Source organism: Cygnus olor, chromosome 6 (assembly GCF_009769625.2).
Source record: "Cygnus olor isolate bCygOlo1 chromosome 6, bCygOlo1.pri.v2, whole genome shotgun sequence".
Taxonomy (NCBI): domain Eukaryota; kingdom Metazoa; phylum Chordata; class Aves; order Anseriformes; family Anatidae; genus Cygnus; species Cygnus olor.
In genome coordinates this window covers 24127125-24144278 of record NC_049174.1, presented here as the reverse complement: position 1 = coordinate 24144278, position 17154 = coordinate 24127125, and the positions used below count along the sequence as shown (strand labels likewise).

At 55.4% G+C, this 17154-nt stretch overlaps 1 protein-coding gene across 3 annotated transcripts in view; it reads right to left on the bottom strand.

The window, feature by feature from the left end:
- The window catches only part of HEG1 (heart development protein with EGF like domains 1), a 44471-nt gene extending 29035 nt beyond the window's left edge, over window positions 1–15436 (bottom strand). For 2 of the 3 annotated variants that reach the window (XR_005820988.1, XM_040561272.1), the window contains exons 1-3: window positions 15059–15399; window positions 1275–1469; window positions 412–705 (exon numbers count right to left, since the gene is read on the bottom strand). Coding sequence is in view for 2 of the 3 variants with exons in the window: in XM_040561272.1 (XP_040417206.1) it covers window positions 412–705; window positions 1275–1469; window positions 15059–15248 (679 nt within the window). In the remaining variant the exon portion in view is untranslated. Of the gene's footprint in view, window positions 1–411; window positions 706–1274; window positions 1470–15058 lie in introns of all 3 variants that reach the window. The other variant, XM_040561271.1, reaches the window with a different exon arrangement.
- Between the last annotated feature and the right edge of the window lie 1718 nt (window positions 15437–17154).

Below are 17154 nucleotides of genomic sequence, written 5' to 3'. Positions count from 1 at the left end.
TTTTTTGGGGGGGGTGGGGGGGTGGGTAATGGAAAACGTTGGGTTTTTTCGACCAAATGCTTTTTCCTGGTCTCTGCCAGGAATTTCAGCTAACCATCAGAACAATAACAAGCACTGAAATAAATAAATAAATCAGCATTTCTGTGGAAAGTTCAGATTTTCCATAAAATAGCCCATAACTGTCCTTAGAAGGCAGTAGGAACCATACACACCCCTACTCCTGTAGCAAGCAAACGCTTGTGATCATGGGCATAGCTTGTGCATCTGAAAGCTTCTCAGGCACGTAACCAGCACCACACCACGGGGGAGAGGAAAGGTAGCGCCTGGGCAAGGAGCATGGTGGGAGAAGGTCCCTGGCTTCCAGAGATATTTTAGAGATACAACACAGAACCGTGGGCCAGCAGAGCTCACCTCTGGAAGTGTTTTCAGAGGCAGGCAATGCTGTAAGCGCAGGGCTTGCAGAGCTCCCCGTGGCGTCCCCGGAGTGCAGCGTGGCACTGCTCACATCAGTCTGGGTGCTGGGAGCATGGTGGGAGGACGAGGGCTGCCCCGGGGAGCCAGGCACGGGGGTGCTGGGGAGCACCCTATGAGACCGTGAAGCTGGGGACAAGGACCAGGCTGGCCCCGCTGTTGGCATCGTCTCTGTGTCTGCAGGGTCTCCTGGAGAAGCCAGCGCCCTCTTGCCTCTCACCTGGCTTCTAGTGGCTACAAAGAGCAAGAAAGAAGAGAAATGAATATTCCTGCTGACCTGGTTAACGTGTCTCGGATGGGGTTGCAGCAGCATCACCCACAGCGGTACCCAGCACTACGACATGCAGTATTAGGGTCACAGCAGCATTGCCCACATTTCCTCTAATTCTCATAGCGCATGCAACTAGAGGGACTGCTGGGAACAGAGGGCTTCTGTCATCAAAAAAGGGATTTCTGCCATCAAAAAAGGGATGTCAGGATTTCAAAATTTGTCTGTATTTGTCTGCATGGCAAGAGAAACCCAGACTTTTTTAAAACCACTACAAATGTGCGAGGCGTGGAGTGCTCCCACCAGGACAAACAGTGGCTGGCAGCCGGGGCAGCTGCCTGGGATGTGACAGCTCCTGTTCAAGTCCTCAAAGGGGGAAAAATAAGGAACAAAAAAATTTAAGACAACCTCTACATTTCTATTCCAGTGAGACACTTATTTCACCCAGAGGTGTTAAGAAAAAAGTGGAAGTGGGGACAGGGCAATCAGCACAGCCCTGTCCTGCTGGTGTGGGAACCTGAGCTTCAGCACTCACCGGGAGGGGGGCTGCTCGCTGTGCCCCCCGTTCCTGGCAGGGGGAAAGCCCCAGTGCCGGTGGGGGAACTGAAATGGTCTGCCCCTGGCGCCCTGCTGCTGGCCAGCATCGTCATAAGCTCCACGTCACCCACGAGAGAGCTGGAAGTCCTCATTGCCGTGTCCGAAATTCTCCTCACCTGATGGCTGTCAACGACTGAAAGGAATAACGAGGAAAAATTAAAAGCCCATCAGTGCTGGATGTGCAGGCTCAGCTTACTGCAGTAACAGCGAGGCCAAACTCTGAGCTCATTTGCACTAGAGAAAAAGTTGCATAATCAAAACACAGCCATGAAATTTAATTTTGGATTCACACCAGTGTGAATTAGACCAGTCAGCGGTGCCAAACATCGAAACCCATCTCTAGGTGCAGAAGCAGTGCCACTCAACACCCTCATGCTTTTTGCGTGTGACAGGAGGAATAAATCTTTAAAGAAAAGAAAAAAAAAAAGAAAAAGAAATGATCTTAAGCAAATAACCACTGGAGATTCACGTGGTGTGGCCAGCCGGAGCTGGTGCCAGGCACCACGTGCCCATCATAGGACAAAGGGGAGAAACTTATGGAGAGGATTACACCGGCCATCCAGGCACTGCTACACCCTAAGGTGAGGGGCATTTTGGCATAACAGTGCCAGTGTCTATCAGAACTTAACGAACAAGATAGGGAAGAGGTTTGATCTTCAGGTCTGTTTTCTGTGAGCTAAGGTGGCCAGAGCCCCCGTTCCATCCCAAAAGATTTGGGCTGTTGCTCCTGCGAAAAGGCCGCTCCAAACTCACACTTCTGTCCTCACCCAGAAGTGTTTCCTCAATTCGACAGAAAACGAACAAACAAGTTTGCAGAATAAATGCCTGTTCCCAGGCCAGCACCACCCTTTAGCTCAGCTTGCTCTGCCCTCAAAGCACTTGCTGCCCGCCGTGCCCATGTGCTATCAGCAGCAAGCTCCCCCCTCCTTGCACAAGGGCCTGCGGTACCTTGGGGATGCAGAACTGCCTTCTCCCAGGGAAGGCAACAGGCATTACATGCTCTACAGGATTTCCAAAAGCCGCAAGCACCTCCGGAACACAAACACATCTCCCCACCAGGCTCCGGACAAGGGCTGAGGACGTGGCTCAGCAGCCAGCAGCAGTTTGGGGAGTGCTCTCCTCCCTCCATCTGCTATAGCTTCGTTGGGAACTCACCAAGAAGAACGGAGACACATTTTGGTAGCTCACCCTGCAGGTCGTGGTGGGATGCTTGCAAGTCAGTACCTGGCCTGTAACTGTAGCCCACGAGTCCACCCGCTGCCGAAAACTCTGGGTGTGCTGGAGGGCAGCACAACAGCTTTCTCTCCCTTCCCCTCTCCATAAAAGCTTTAAAAAAGAAAAGTGAAGCAGCAGCAGCCGCTGGAAGGAACCCTTTTGGGCTGGGCAGACCTCCAGAGACCCACAACCACCACAACCTCTCTCTCTCCTTGACTCGCCTGGAGAGATGGCCCTCCCTGGAGAGGATGGGCCAGATGCAAAGTTCTTCCAACAAACCACACACGGGAGCACCTGGCCTCCTCTGTTCATCGCAGGCTTACAGCAGGGCAGCCCGTTAGCTCGGGTACAGACCCGTCACCACTCATTTTGTTGCAAGCTAAGCTGCCAGCTGGGTTCTGCCTCTTAACTCCCCACGACCACAGCTGTCAAGAGAAATATTTTACTTTAGCCCAAAGCCGTCGCACCACCTGCAGGCCCAGTGTTTGCATTTCCCGTTAAAACCAGCAGTGCTGCTCCCCAGGCAGAGCAGGGCTGGGAGCTCCTTTTTCTTTGCAAGCAATAACAAGGCAGCTGGTTTGGGGGAGCCGACTTACGGCGTGGCCAGGACAAACAGATCAGGTTCCAGCAGATTTCCCAAGGCCCTGGCTTGGCTGGACCTTGTGAAACTGCTGGAAACGTGCAGCGACCTGCTGGGGACCGGTGATTTTGGGTGTCCAGCCACGCTGTGAGCGATCAAGGCACTGCCCTGGCCAGGAGGTGACTGCTGCAGGGACGGTGAAGGCTCAGCCCTGGCCACGTCCTCGGCCGTAGGACAGCACGATACCAAAAACCACAACGCCGCAAGCACTCAGCAGCGGCTGCGCCACCTCACAGGCATCCTCAGGAGGGCTGTGGCCACCCCGGGACCATCCGAGGGTGATGTGAATGCACAGCAGCCTCCCCAAGAGGCAGCGCAGCCACAACTGCGGAGCCCACATCTGCGGGGTTGCATCATCTCAGCATCACCCCAGGCTCGGGGTGGGGAAAAAAGTCATCTAAACTTAGAAAACTCCCGGCTGGCCGGAGGCGAAGCTGTGGGCTCGAGGGAGGAGGAGGAGGAGCAGGGGCAGAGCCGCAGGCAGGGCAGCGGGGGGCACGGTGGCTGCCGGCCCCCGGGCGCTGCGTTGGGAAGCGCGGCTGCGGATGTCGGGATGAAGGGCGGAGGCCGGTTCGGAGCCAAGCGAGGTTGTGTGAACAAAAGCCGCAGCCCTAAATCTGGACCGTCCAGGGCGCGCTGGGATTTTCAATTTCCTTCCTTGTTCTTGCCCTGAAAGGAGCAGCCCGAGGCAGGGGGGAGGAGGAAAACTGGAGCTTGAAAAAAAAAAAAAAAAATGTTCGTGCTTGAGACCGGTCAGTTCAGCGTAAACACGCCGATAATATTGCTTCAAGCAGGTCCCTCGTGTGCACTAAGCACGGGAAGAATGCAAGAGGTTTTTAACCACATGCACTTAACCCTTTTTACTAATTCTAATTTTTTCTCCGGCATCGCGGCTCCCTCTCCCCTCCACGACGAGGAATAAATAGGGAGGATTTATCCAGCCACCGAAGGTGACCGAAACTTTAATACAGCAGCTCGGGATGGAGCTTAACACCAGCCACAGCCCTGCAGGCTGCGAGTTTCGAGGTCCCTGGCGTGGGTGGCAGCAGCTGGGATTTCAGTGTCTGCCTCTCTGTGTCCATCTGCCTGTGCTGCCCCGGGGCTGGGGACAGTAGCGTGGTCCTTGTGGGGCTGCTGTGTGGGACCACGACAGGGTGAAGAGCGCTGCTTTTGCTTCCTACCCTTTTTAGTGGCTCCACACTCATGATCCCAAAGCCCAGGGATCTGAGATAACGTAAGAGAAGAAAAAAAATCAGTAATTGCTCTCAGAGCAGCACTGTGGAGCAGCAAAGAGGAGGTACTCCAAAATGAAGAGCACACGCCAGTCAGAGTCGCTCCCAAAGGCCAAGGACAAAACATGTGCTGCAGAGGGACAGGATGCCGTCCTGCTTACCCAGTGCTTTCCAGCCTTTCAGTTTTGGTGTCCGAAGCACTGCTCCGTGAAGGCACAGCCTCCCAGGCCTCAGCTCAAGCCTAGGAAACCTGCATTTTGTGCTCAACTTGCTCAGACAATTTGGGTTTAATCCCCAGGTCCCTAGGATCCCATGCACCTATATTTCTGGAAACCCACCATCCCAGGGCTCAGAGCAGCGACTTAAGCCTCTGGTCACAAGGTCTGGCTTTTATACAGCTTTTGGCAACTGAATTAACAAAACAAAACAAAAAAGTCCTGTTTTACTGCTGAATCTTTGGAAAACACTTTCAAATATGAGCCCACTTCTAATAGCAATAAGCTGTCTCGTGATTATTCGCACTCCCCAGAAGACCCCATACCCATGCAGAAACTCCACGAAAAACTCCCTGAGCAAGAACCAAGCAGCTTGCAGACACCTAATTCCCTCTCAAAATCCTCCAGGCTTTTCTGCTGCAGCGGTGCAAGAGGAAAAGTCACCCACGCACTACTCCTCGCTCCTCTTTCCAGGGATTTAAAGTCCCCTCGAAGCTTTCCCAGGCGGGAAGGCAGCGGCAGGGCCACCAGCGCAGGCAAGGGCAGAGCCAAGCTGTGCTGGACCCAGGCTGTTGTCGGTGTAACTCCTGCTCCCATCCGAGGGCAGTGCTGCTGGAGACTGTCAGACGGCGCGGGGAGGAAGTCTGCTGGCAGGGCTCCACCGCAGCCGAGTTGCTAGGTCACTGGAACAATAAAAAGGCAAGAAAAAACATCCTGGCTGCAAAAAAAAAAGGAAAAAAAAAAAAAGGGGGAAAAAAATGAAAAAAAAAAATTCTATGGCAGCTCCACCAGCATGCATAGTGCTGGCAAAGGGGGGACGAAATGAGGCTTGGGAGAGCAGGACAATGCCACTGCTGGCTTTTATAAGCACGCGAGTTCATTTATAACCGGCCCTTTCTCACACAAATAAGGAAATAATAGAAACAAGCTTTGCAATTGTTAAAAATCTCACATGGGGCTCACCAGAACAATATTTCAGGGGAAGCCAGCCCACTGCTGGTACGGTGAGATTAATTACCCTCTGAATGCTACCGAGGGCATCACCCCGCATTGTGCAGCCTCCTGCAGCACTCTAGCACCCCAGCAGCTGCCCCCACGCATTTAAGCGGGCACGAGGTGGTCCTGGGGCTCCGGCTCCTCCGAAAGGAAAGGCGAGAGCAGCTCAGAAGTTGCAGGACCAAATTTTGCTTTCTGAGCATTTAATTTATTTCAGGGCCAGGAGGGAGCATTAGCTCACTCTGCCTGACCTCATGTGTAGCAGAAGTCACCGAACGGAGCTTATTTACTCCTGACATAAGCTCAGTGCCTTGGATTAGGCTTAAACGGAGCTTGCAGGGGAAAAAAGAATAAGCTATGGGTATTTGTGGGCTGGCGTGGATACCAAGAGGACTGCTTGGTTTGGGATGCTGTGTTTTCCCCTGCGAGGGGCAGGAGGGTAAGACCTTTAGCCGGGACATGGGCTGTGGCCCACAGGGAAGAATAAAGCAGCTCGGTTTGACCCAGAGCCATGGAAGAAGTGGCACAAGTGCCACCTAAAGGAGCCAGAGCCACTGGCAGAAGTTCCTCAGAAAAGCCCAGCGCCCTTCAGCAAGCGATGCACAGGCCCCCAGGGAGCATCCACAGCTGAGGCGGCAGTGGCAGCCGTCAGCCCCAGGACCTGGGGACCACAGGCATCGCTTTGCAGTCTAAAAAAAAAAAAAAAAAAAGTGACAGCGCGGTATTTCCATGTCAAACCCTGGAAGCAAAACAAGCGGGAGCTCTGAGAGCTGCTTCCCGCAGCCGGGAGGGACAACAAGCAGGAAAGCCACCACCCTGCCAAGGAAACCCTTCCCGCGGGTGCCAACTGCACCAGCACAGCTCCCCCAGGAAAGGGGAGTGGGTGCCACTGAACCGGGGTCAAACGTTTGGTCCCATGTTGGGGTTTAAAAAGGATTGTGCTTTCATATGTGTGTGTATATATATATATATATGTATATATATATTCTTTCAGAGGGGTTTTCTAAGCAGCATCTCACTGGGAGGGGAGGACAAGTTCTGCGGTCACTGGATAGGAATGGGTTTGGGAGCAGACGACCAACCCAGGAGCTCAGTAACCAAAGGATGTAGCAGGGACAAGAGGGATGAAGATCCCAAGGCCACCAAGGGTGGATGCATGTTGGAGACGCTCAGATACAAGGCTCGCTGGCTTCCCCCTCCATCCGGGCTAGCAAAACTCAGAACCACCCCAAGGGTGAATAAGAAAAGATAAATTAATCAAAAAGCTTAAAGAGAAATGGATCCCCTGAAGAGATGAGGGCCCTTACCTCCCTTCTCCCACCCGCCACGAAAGGACAATGATCTAAATCGCATTTCCTTGATGACACTGTGCCGAGCGGCCACCGGCCGCAGCAATAGCAGGGCTCAGGATGGTGCTGCGCCTCCTTCTTCCCAGGGACGAGCCAGCTCCTTCCCCGTGGCACACAGACACCTGCCTTCCTCCCCCACCACACCGACACCACCGGTTCCTCCCATGGGGATGGGATTCTCCCAGTTTTGGCTCCATGCAGTGGGATGCTGGGGGTGATGGAGAAGGGCAGGGTCGGGGAGCAGACCCATGCCCACAGCCTTGGTATGTGCCTGCAGAGCAGGGACTGCCATGGGCTTAGGTCTAGCCACCCCCTGTCCCTCAGAATAAAACCTTCGCGGTTACTCTGCACCCTCTGATCAAGTTTCCTCCCTAAGAAACATCCCTTCAAAGGGCTTTTATCTGCAGGGTTGGCTGCTGCTTTCATACCACAGCCCCATTCTGCATCTGTTGAAAGAGCTGATAACATCCCCAAAAGAATTAACATTTAGATCTTAGTCCTGTAACCGAATCCCAAGCTGGCAATGATGAACATTCAATGCCTAAAGCTCCTCAGGGGTATTTTCCTTTGAGCTCTTCCAAGCCCGTACCAGGGCTGAGGAGCTCTCTAAGGATGTCTTTGTGAGCCACAGCTACTGAAACCCTGCTCCGTGTCCTGCAGACACAGACACAATTGTGCCCAGCTCCAACCCAGAGATAAAGGATGAGTTACAAGGGCAGGATTGTGCTCCACAATCGGGGCCCTTGATTCTGGCATACAAGGAAAGCAAATCATGCGCAGTTTGTTTGCTGAGGCTTCCCCTCCTGGAAATACACTCGCAGCACTGTGCTAGGACTTAGCCCAGCACACAAGGTTGCATTCCTCCCTTTTGTGCTCCCTCCTGACACTGCTCAGCTACCTCCACTTGTCAGCTCGAGAGATCTCACAAGTTGTGCAGGGACAAACCTGGCCAGCACTTGTACGTGGTATCGTTCCTCCCAGAAGGTTTAACTTCTGGCTGCTATAGTTTCCCTGATAAGAAAGTGTTTTCTTACCTGGGATGGCACCGATGCAGTGGAACCACTGTTCAGAGACGCTGTGAAACACTTCCCCTTGAAAACACGTTAGATAAACATCTTTTGGGGCGATCCTACAAGGGGAGATGCTTTCAGCTCCCTTTCAGACCTGCCTTGTGCTTTTACAGAGAGCTCAAAACCGAAACCAAACCCCGAACCTCTCAAACACCCAAGCTCCAACCCGTCCCAGCCTCCTCCCCTCAATGTACACATACTCCAAAAAGTCCTGTCCTCCCCTGCTGGGCTGCAGCACCCTGCCACGAGGCTACCATCGGTTCTGCGGCCACATCCCCAGCACAGCGATGCTCACCGCAGTGTGACGTTTCACGCCGGTCCTCGGGGCTTAAGAGATTTTCCACCAGAGGAAGGGTGTTAACGGCAGCGTCCCGGCAAGCGGTGATGTGGGTAATTGTACCCTGCAGGCCCAGATTCCTCCTACAGGCCCGGATTCCTCCTGCTGCCCCAGCCGGTGCCTTTTAAGCAAGCGCCGTGCCGGGGAGCTGCCTGCATGGGTGGCAGCGAAGCCCAAAGCTCCAGGAGAGCAAATCCTGCACTTTGCAGGCCCCCGCCTGCACAGCCACTGCAGGGCAACCTTGCAGCCCTGCCCTGCACCTGGGGGAGCCTTTGCTTGTGATGAGCAAGTTCCTCCTGAAAAGGTTTTACTTTGATGTTTTGGTTTCAAGCACGCAGGCTGCTTTAGGAATAAGAGGTACGGATGTACATGAAAACCACTGAGTGAATCCCACCAAAAACACAGCAGCAAAACGAAGCCCTCCTTTGTTAGCCCCAAGGAGGTTGCCCATCAATCCCAAAGCCCCTGCATGGGTTTTTTTCCATGGTCTGGACATCCCAGAGGGAACCTTGGGGAAGCAAATCTGGAAATGCTGTACACCTCACTACAGGCAGGAGGTAGGCCTGGTCTCCGCTACAGCCTCTCAAATCCCTGACACCACATCATGACGAAAAATGATAGGAAAAATGCCCCAAAGGTGCACATGCTGGCTCTGGGGGTATCACCACGACTATCCCATGTCCTCTGGGAGATGCAGGGAGCCCAGGACAGCCACCAACCTGGCCCAGTGAACCCCTCCTGGGACCCACGGCCACTTCTACCCCAGCAGGTAACATCGCTCCCCAGCTGACTTCACACCTGAGCTAAATCAGCTTCAGGTTGAAAAGAAAAGCGCATTTTTCCCCAAAGTTCACCGGTGAGAAGCTCGCTGCCATTCTAATTGCTGTGCAAACAGTTATTAGCTTTTGGGTTTAGGTTTTTGCTTTCCTCAAACATCTCTGCAGTCACCTCAGCCGGCTGGATCCAAGCGGTGATCCAGGAGCCCGAGACCCGCAGCAGGGCAGTGCTCGGTCATGTCACGAACAAGGTGGCTGTCCTCTCGAAAGCAGCTTTAAAAACCCTTTCAAGCTTCACGTCAAAGTGCCAAGGACACCACAAGGTGCCCACAACACTGGGCAGAGAACAGCTGCGTTTGCTCCCAGCCTTCCTGTGGCATTGCCCCGCGCTTCCAGCACCAGCGCACTCTTTGCCGGCCTTCCCTTCTCCCAGTGGAGCGAGGCCATTGCAGTGGCTGAGCTGCTCTTGTGCTTCCAATGTATGCACACAGCATGGCCGACAGGAATGGCTAAAATTGCCCCTCAAATGCCCCAGAGACCAGCTTTGCACTTGTGCTGCTTTTAAATACAACCAGCCTGCACTTCTCGTCTGTCTCCTGGATTCGCAGCTCACGTTTTTTTCTACCACCTCCACAGCCAGCAGCTCTCTTTCTCCCCCTCTAAGCGATTCTCCTGTAATGACAGTTCCAGGAGTCGGGGCTTTCAGGAGAGAAAGCCAAACCTTCCGAGGCACTCAGCACAGATCAGGACTTTTGGCAGCAGCGGCCCATCGCCCACAGCCGAGATGCTGAGTGCAGCTGGGGCGATGCTCCAGTAACCGCCTGCAAAACCAGTTAGCGAATGACTCGGCGTAGGGACGCAGATTTACATACAGTTCTACACTTCCCGAGGAGCCCCACCTGCACGGAGGACGGGCAATGGAGAATTCCTCGTGGGACTGGATGGAGACACCACAGCGAGCCCTGTCTGGGGGAGACGGGTTGGCTTTTGCACTTTGGACACTTAATAAAAGGCTTTCTTATTCCTCGTGCATTTTATCCTGGCTTCTGAAGAGACAAATCACATGAGACAGCTTCATCTGAGCAACTTATCACACCTTTCCCTTGTGTGGCTTTGCCCAAACACTGACAGCTCTAAGAACAAACCACCTTCCCCCCCAGCTTCACACAAGCACACTTTTGACCCCAGCATCCCCATCAGTGAAACCCGGCAGGTGTTTCACCTTCCTGCAGCTGGTCCCACCCCTGCCCCTTCTTCAGGACCAAGGTGACTGCCACCACATACAGCACCCAGCTAGCACAAAGAGACGATTAACAGCAAAGAAGGGATGGGACCCAGCATCCCGAAATCTGCACTGGAAACCACAGAGCATCCTGACGCTAGGAGGTCCTCATTTCAAGCAGGAGCTGGTTCTCGTTCCCACTTTGCCATATGATTTCCTGAGCACCCCGGCAGACAAGCTTTGACACTGCTCTAACACAGGCAACGGCAATGCGGGCAGCTTGGAGGAGCTGAAGTTTACAGAGCTTCCTTTCCTCGAGGGAACTGCATTTTTCTAAGATTATATTATTACTTGGGCTGGTCGCTCAGTAATGCAACATCATTTCCCTTTTGGGTGGGAAAGTTCTCTCCTTGTCCTCTGACTCGAATGATTTCAGCCCGAAAGGATGACTGCAAACTCGCTGCATAATTGAAGAGCCGAAAGGGAACCGTGCCCCTGGCTGCAGCAGCGGGATGCTGTGGTACAACACACGGGCATTAAAAATGTAGGGCCAGTCGTGTGCGCACCCCAGCTGCACAAATGCAGAAGAGGGTGAGAGGGAAGGGTGGCCAGATGTGACAAAACCACTTTCTACTGCTGTGCACCTACAGACTTCATTCTTTCACTGAGCCTGTGCTCGCAGCCCACTTGCATGTGCTCTGGCTGAATATCTCAGCAAATGGAGCTCCGGTATTTATGGAAACAGCAAATTACAATGCAAATGTTGCAAAAGTGCTCAGAGAAATAAAAATTTGAATTTGTAATCAGGCCTATTTCCACTGAAAATTGGATTCTGCCTTTTATGCTCAGCCGATCGGGAAAGAGAAAAACACACTGTATGACCTACATCTTCAATCGAATGTAAATAACAGGGCCTGGGTTTGGGGTATTAGAGGCTCGTGACAAGCTTGCTCACCAGCTGCAGACTATGGATTATCTATCAGGCGTTATCAGGGGAATATAACGAACAAGCAACCTTTCATTTGCCCAGAGCACCTGCTGACCCTCTGGACAGCCAAACCGCCCTTAAAGCTTCCTTGCACCACTCTGACAGCAGAGAGATGCTAGAGCAGGTGCCGGGTTTTGGCCGTGCTTCAGGATGCATTTTCATGTTGCAAGAAGGCAAATTTTTGACCTTTTCATGGAAATAATTCTTTATTCTGCCCAGGCTCGGTCTCTGCTCTCACCCAGAGGACGGCTCAGTGCTGGGGTGGGCAGCTGGCAGGGCAAAGCGACCTGCGGCCAGCACAGCCGACCCACCACGGCTTCTCTTTTTCGTCATTTCCATTTCCTACCGGGGAGCATTTCTGATCACCAGCCCTAAAACTGGGACCTGTAACGGGGGAAAGAAGCTCCAGAGGACTTCCAGGATGGGTAGGAACTCTGCTGCTCGAAATGAAGCAGCATCAGAGACTTTTGACACCGAAAATCACATCCCCTGGGGAGGGTCCCCACCGCCCAGCGGGGCTGGCCACAGCCAGCGGAGGTGCTGCAGCAGCTGCCCGCCTCCCTCGGCTTCCCAGCCACACGAAATAATTACAGCAAATTAAATTATCCGTCTGAAGTGGTGATCGCGGCTTGGGAAGAGAGATGTGCGAATGGCTGCTGAAGCGCTGCACTCGCGAGAGGCACGGACCAGCTCCAGCAGTTCGCTACAGGGAAACGAAAACTTCAGGTGAGCCCAGCACAACTGCGCCTTTCCTCCTCCTTTTCTGAAACTGCTTCTTTTTTTTTTCTCTTTTCTTTTACGCTCTTCATTCTGTACCCCAAAGGAGCAGAGCTAAACCTGTGCAACCCCAGGGACCTCTCGGCCCACAAAATAAATTCAGCACCCCTCCTGTGCCACCAGCTGTCCCCTGACATCGTGCCGAAGCTCGTCGGCAGCATCCTGCACCGCTCTGCACCAGCACGACCGCACGGACAGCTGGGCTTCTGCCCCCGCAGAGCCACCCGATACGTACCGGAAAGTCTGAGGCAGATTTGGAGGCAACACAGCACTTTTGTGCGAACAGGCATCCTCGTGAACCTCTTCCTTTGCTCCTATATCTGCTTCTTCCACCCACAGACAGTTTCAGAGAAGGAAAGTTAATGAATAGGTGAGCGAGTACAGAGCGTGCGCCCCTCTGCCAGGGCAGGAGGCTCCTGACAGCCAGCCTGGCTCTCCCGGGCTGCAGGCAACGCTGGTTCCTTCTTGGGTGACCTCCTGCCTCATTTCCCGGCCTCGCACTGGGGAAGCTGCAAGGAAAGGCGGCAGCTGGCAGGGGAAGGAGGGAGAAAGGACAGGAGGGAAGGCACAGATGGCAGAAAAGCAGATTGAGTTATCAGGGCAGCCGCACGGCTGGCGTCCCCGCTGGGCATCAGTGCTGACAGAGGGCTGTAGGGAGGTGTGGGGAGAAAAGGGACATGGTAGGAGCAGGGGGAGGATTCGCAGAGCCAGAGACCCCATCCACAGGGACCTCATCAGGGGCTCAGTGCCACCTCTGCCCTCCCCACGGCACCACTGTGATGGCCTCTGCGGGGGCGCAGCAGGAGCAGCAGTGTTTGCCAAAGGGGTGGCCACGTGCCATGCACCCCATGCAGCAAGGGATGTGGAGGTGTGTTATCCCCATTTTACAGGTGGGAAACCTGCAATAATGAGACCAGATGGAGGCAGAGCTCCTGACTGAGCCCACATATGCCCCAGCTCGGTGGTGCCCATCGGGTTGCCCGTCTCCGATGCAAAACATCTGCCAGGGAGAATCCCATGGTGGGCTTTGACACCAGCACCTCCTTTCCCCATCCTTCCCGCTCCCCAGGTCACTTTTTTTTTTTTTTTCCCACTCCTGCCTCCTGTCCCCGGGCTCAGCCTGCCCTTCGAACAACAAGCAGGAGCCACCTGCACTGTGGGGCCGTGCCACACGCATTCAGAGGCACAGGCAGGCCAGGGAGGACAGCCGGGCTCCCCAAGCCCACTTGTACTCGCGCTGCTATCTGCTCGCTGATAAAGGGCCCCTGCCTCCCAACCTCAGAGCTGTCTCGAAGCCGCCCGAGATGTAATCTGTGTTTCCACGTAGCGGCGGGGCGACGGGTTCACAAGAAACGCTCCCCCCTTCAAACAAACGTTTTCAAAGAACTCCTCAGAGCGGTGCAAGCGCCGACGAGACAGACAGCAGGGCTTTCTGCAGGTCGGCCTGAAAGCGGTTCAGGAGATCCCGTCCCACCGCGCCACTTCTCTTGACTGACACAAGCATAGAGCTGTAGCTAACAGCGAGTGAACTGCAGCTGTCGGGACACCCCGTAATTTATTATGCCATTTGCTCTGGATCGAGCTACTACTGTGCTATTTATCACTGCTCCTGGCTCGGGGCTGACGTGATTCACGAGCACCTGTAGCTGCCGGCAGCGCGGAGCAAACTGCAGAGCCCCATGCCCCCGGCCAGACCCAGGGTTTTGCAGCACGAGGACAGCCAGCTCGGGCTTTTCAGGCTCGAACAAAGGAAACGCATTCCTCCGCCGACTCTCAGGAGCCATCAAGGTCACAGGAAAAGATGCCAGATAGGAATCTGAGGTGAAATTGAATATATTTATTTTTTTTTCTATCCGGCAAGGAATCTGCAAAGGCTCTCGTCAAATAACAGCTGAGAACTTTGCAGACAGTTGCAGATTTTACCTCCACGAGCCTCACAGCAGGAAAAGCAGTGTTATTTTCACCACTTCTGGAGGGAGAACTGACTTGAAGTGGCACCAAGAGCTCTGTAGCTGGGCCGGGAAGGGACCCAAATCTCCCTAATTTCAGCGCGGTATCCTGGTCACCAGCCTGCTCTCACAAACACCGTTAGCAGCTTTAATGCACTGCAGGGTGCATCCCAGCCGGGATCCCCAGCCAAACACCTTGCATAGCGTGGGCACATCCTACAAAGGCACGCTTCAGCTACCCAAAGACAACCAAAACGTTACAAATGTAGTTTTGCCACATTTCCTGAAGTTTCACAACTTGAGTTTTATAAACTGAACCCTGCATACCAAAGCGTGGTACTCTCCTCACATCAGGAACTAAGCCAAAACTCGGCGGTCCATCCCAGGCAGGTGATCAGCCGTCCGGACGCAAAACCCACGCAGGTCTGTGTTGACGTGCTGGATTTCCTCAGCCCACCTGCAGCCGCCCAGCACCAGCTCCCCCAGCGCATCAGGACTTAATCATCCTGTGAGCCCTGTCTCTTCTTGGCGCGTGGGTAAACCCGCTCACCAGGAGATGAAGCGAGCTCTGCTTTTCCTACAAAAAACCCAGCCTACCTGCTCCCTGTGCTGAAACCGGCCCCGGCATCACCTGCAAAGCACCACGCCAGTCCCCGCTCCCGGTCGCAGATGTGGCAGGTGAGGAAAGCCGCGACTTTGCAGGTGACTGATGTGCCGCTTTGGGGTGACACAGAGACACCCTGACGCACCTGTCCCACGCGTGGCGTGGGCTCGGTGCCCACCCGTGCACCCACTTCCCCTTCGCAGCTTTCCCCCCGGCTCCCTTCACCTCTGGAAGGATCCCAGCACTCAGGGGGGCTCCGGGAAGCCCTATGGAGCGGGGCAGGGGGCTCGGATAAAGCCCCCAGGACGAAGCCACCAGTGTGTCCCCCCGTCCCCATCCCGTCCCCACTCACCGGGGCAGCCGGCGTGTCCCGCGGCAGGCGGCGAGCAGGGGCGGCCGAGGCGGCTGCGAGGCGATGGAAGAGGAGGTGGAGGAGGAGGAGGAGGAGGAAGGCGCCGGAGAGGGGGTGCGAGGGGCAGCGACCCGGCCGGCGGGGCCAGCCCCAGCCCCAGCAGCAGCAGCAGGGTGCAGGCTGCCGGCATGGCGCTGGGGACGGGACGGGGAGGAAGAGGAGGAGGAGGACGAAGGGGGGCTCACATGCCCGCCGGGGGACGGGGCCAGGCCGGCCGGGGGGTGCCCATAGCGCCCGGGGGGGGGGGGGAGGGGGGGGCCGGCCAGCGGCGGCGGCAGCCTGCGGCCAAGTGCCGGCGGCCGAAAGTAAAAGGGCAGGCGGCCGAGGCTCCTCCTCGAGCCTGACATCACCCGGCGCGGCCCCGCACGGCTCGGCACGGCCCCCCCCGCATCCCTCCCCCGGGCCGGCCCCGCTCCTGCGCTGCTTTGACCCCGGCCTGGCCTCCCCCGGGCACCCGGCAGCGGGGGGGGGGGGGGGAGTCGAAGCCCAGGTCCCCCGGGGGGGCACCGCCGAAGCGGCTCCGAGCCGAGCCCGGGGGGCGTCGGGCAGCCCCCAGGCTCCAGCCCCCTCCCGGCTGCGCCTTCGAGCCCCCGCCAAGTAACTTCGAAAGCCTTTATTGGTCCTACAGCGAACCCGCTGGCTTCTCCATGCCAGCAGCGGCTTTCTGAGGCTGCGGCTTCTTGCGGGGGTGAGTTCCCAGGCTGGGCTGCACGGGAGGCAAAGGATTTCCCTTTATTGTTCTGAAATTCCCCTTCCTCGCCCCGCGCTCCTGGTTCGGCGAGGGCACGCACCGCGCAGCTGGGGCTCGGCCCTGGCTGCTGGCAGCCCCAAGGAGCCCGGTCGCAGCGTCCCCACCGAGCCCTCCATCCCCACCAGCAGCACCCCGTCCTTGGCAGCCTCTCCCCCCTGGGATGCTTGCACGCCCTTTGCTCCCCCCCCCCCCCCGAGCTATTTATTTCAGGTTGAGGCTGAATTTCCCCCAGCCAAGCAGAATCTGGTGTTCTGAACACGGCTGGCAAGCGACCACCCACCGAATCCAGGACCAAACACGGATTTGGTCTGTACCCCCTGCTCCCTCTTTCTCCCTTCACCAAGAGAGAAGCAAGCAGCCGGCTACCAAACACAAACTCTCCTGAAGGCCTCTTTCCACCCAAAAGGTGGCACTGATGAGCCCACACAAGCACGCGAATGACAGGAGCTTGTCCAGTTAGCCCCGGACACGGGGATTTGGCATGCCGTTATTATGGGTTTCCCTGAAATGAACCGGCATATCGCAACCCCGCTTCTAATTACACAAGGCAACATCCCAGCCCTGGCAGCTGGGGCCACCTGAGCGACCCAGAGGCTGCAGGCAGCTGCCACCAAGCTGCGTGGTCTGCACGGGACATCCTTGGGGTCCTCCAGCCTACGCCAAGGGACTCACCCGTACCTTACGGAACGGGTCGCTTAAAAAAAGGCTTCCTCCTCAACATGATGGAGATACCCACACTCAGCGAAGCGATGTGCCATCAAGAGTTAAAGCTGGCGTGAGGAGGAGCTGTAAAGTAGCTTGCTGCTTTGGGAGACGGCCCAGGGAATGCAGAGCAGCAGCTCAAATAGCTGGGGGATATCTTTTTGCATGAAGTGCATGACTCCCCGTTACCAACTCCTACAACAACAAGCACTCTGCATCCTCTGAAGCTGTAAATCCAGCAAGCAGGAAGCGCGGGATCGAATGCTCTTCCAACAAGTCTCAATAAATTCTTCCTACTGTTTTACTCAACAGGCACGTTGAGAACAAAATCAGCAGCGCGTAAATGCAAAATAAATGTCGCTGAAAGAACAACCTTGAGGAAGACGGGGTTGGTATCGGACGTCCCCACCTCCTGGTGGCCCTGCGGTGCACAGCAGGGCCCCTGCCATGCCCTGCCAGTGCCTACAACACCCAGGCTGGGACAAAAGCACCGTGATGGGAGCTGGTACCATTAAACGAGTATTTACCATACAGAAAAAGCTATCCCCGCTCTCTGTCGTGGCTCCAGTCACAAGAAGCGTGT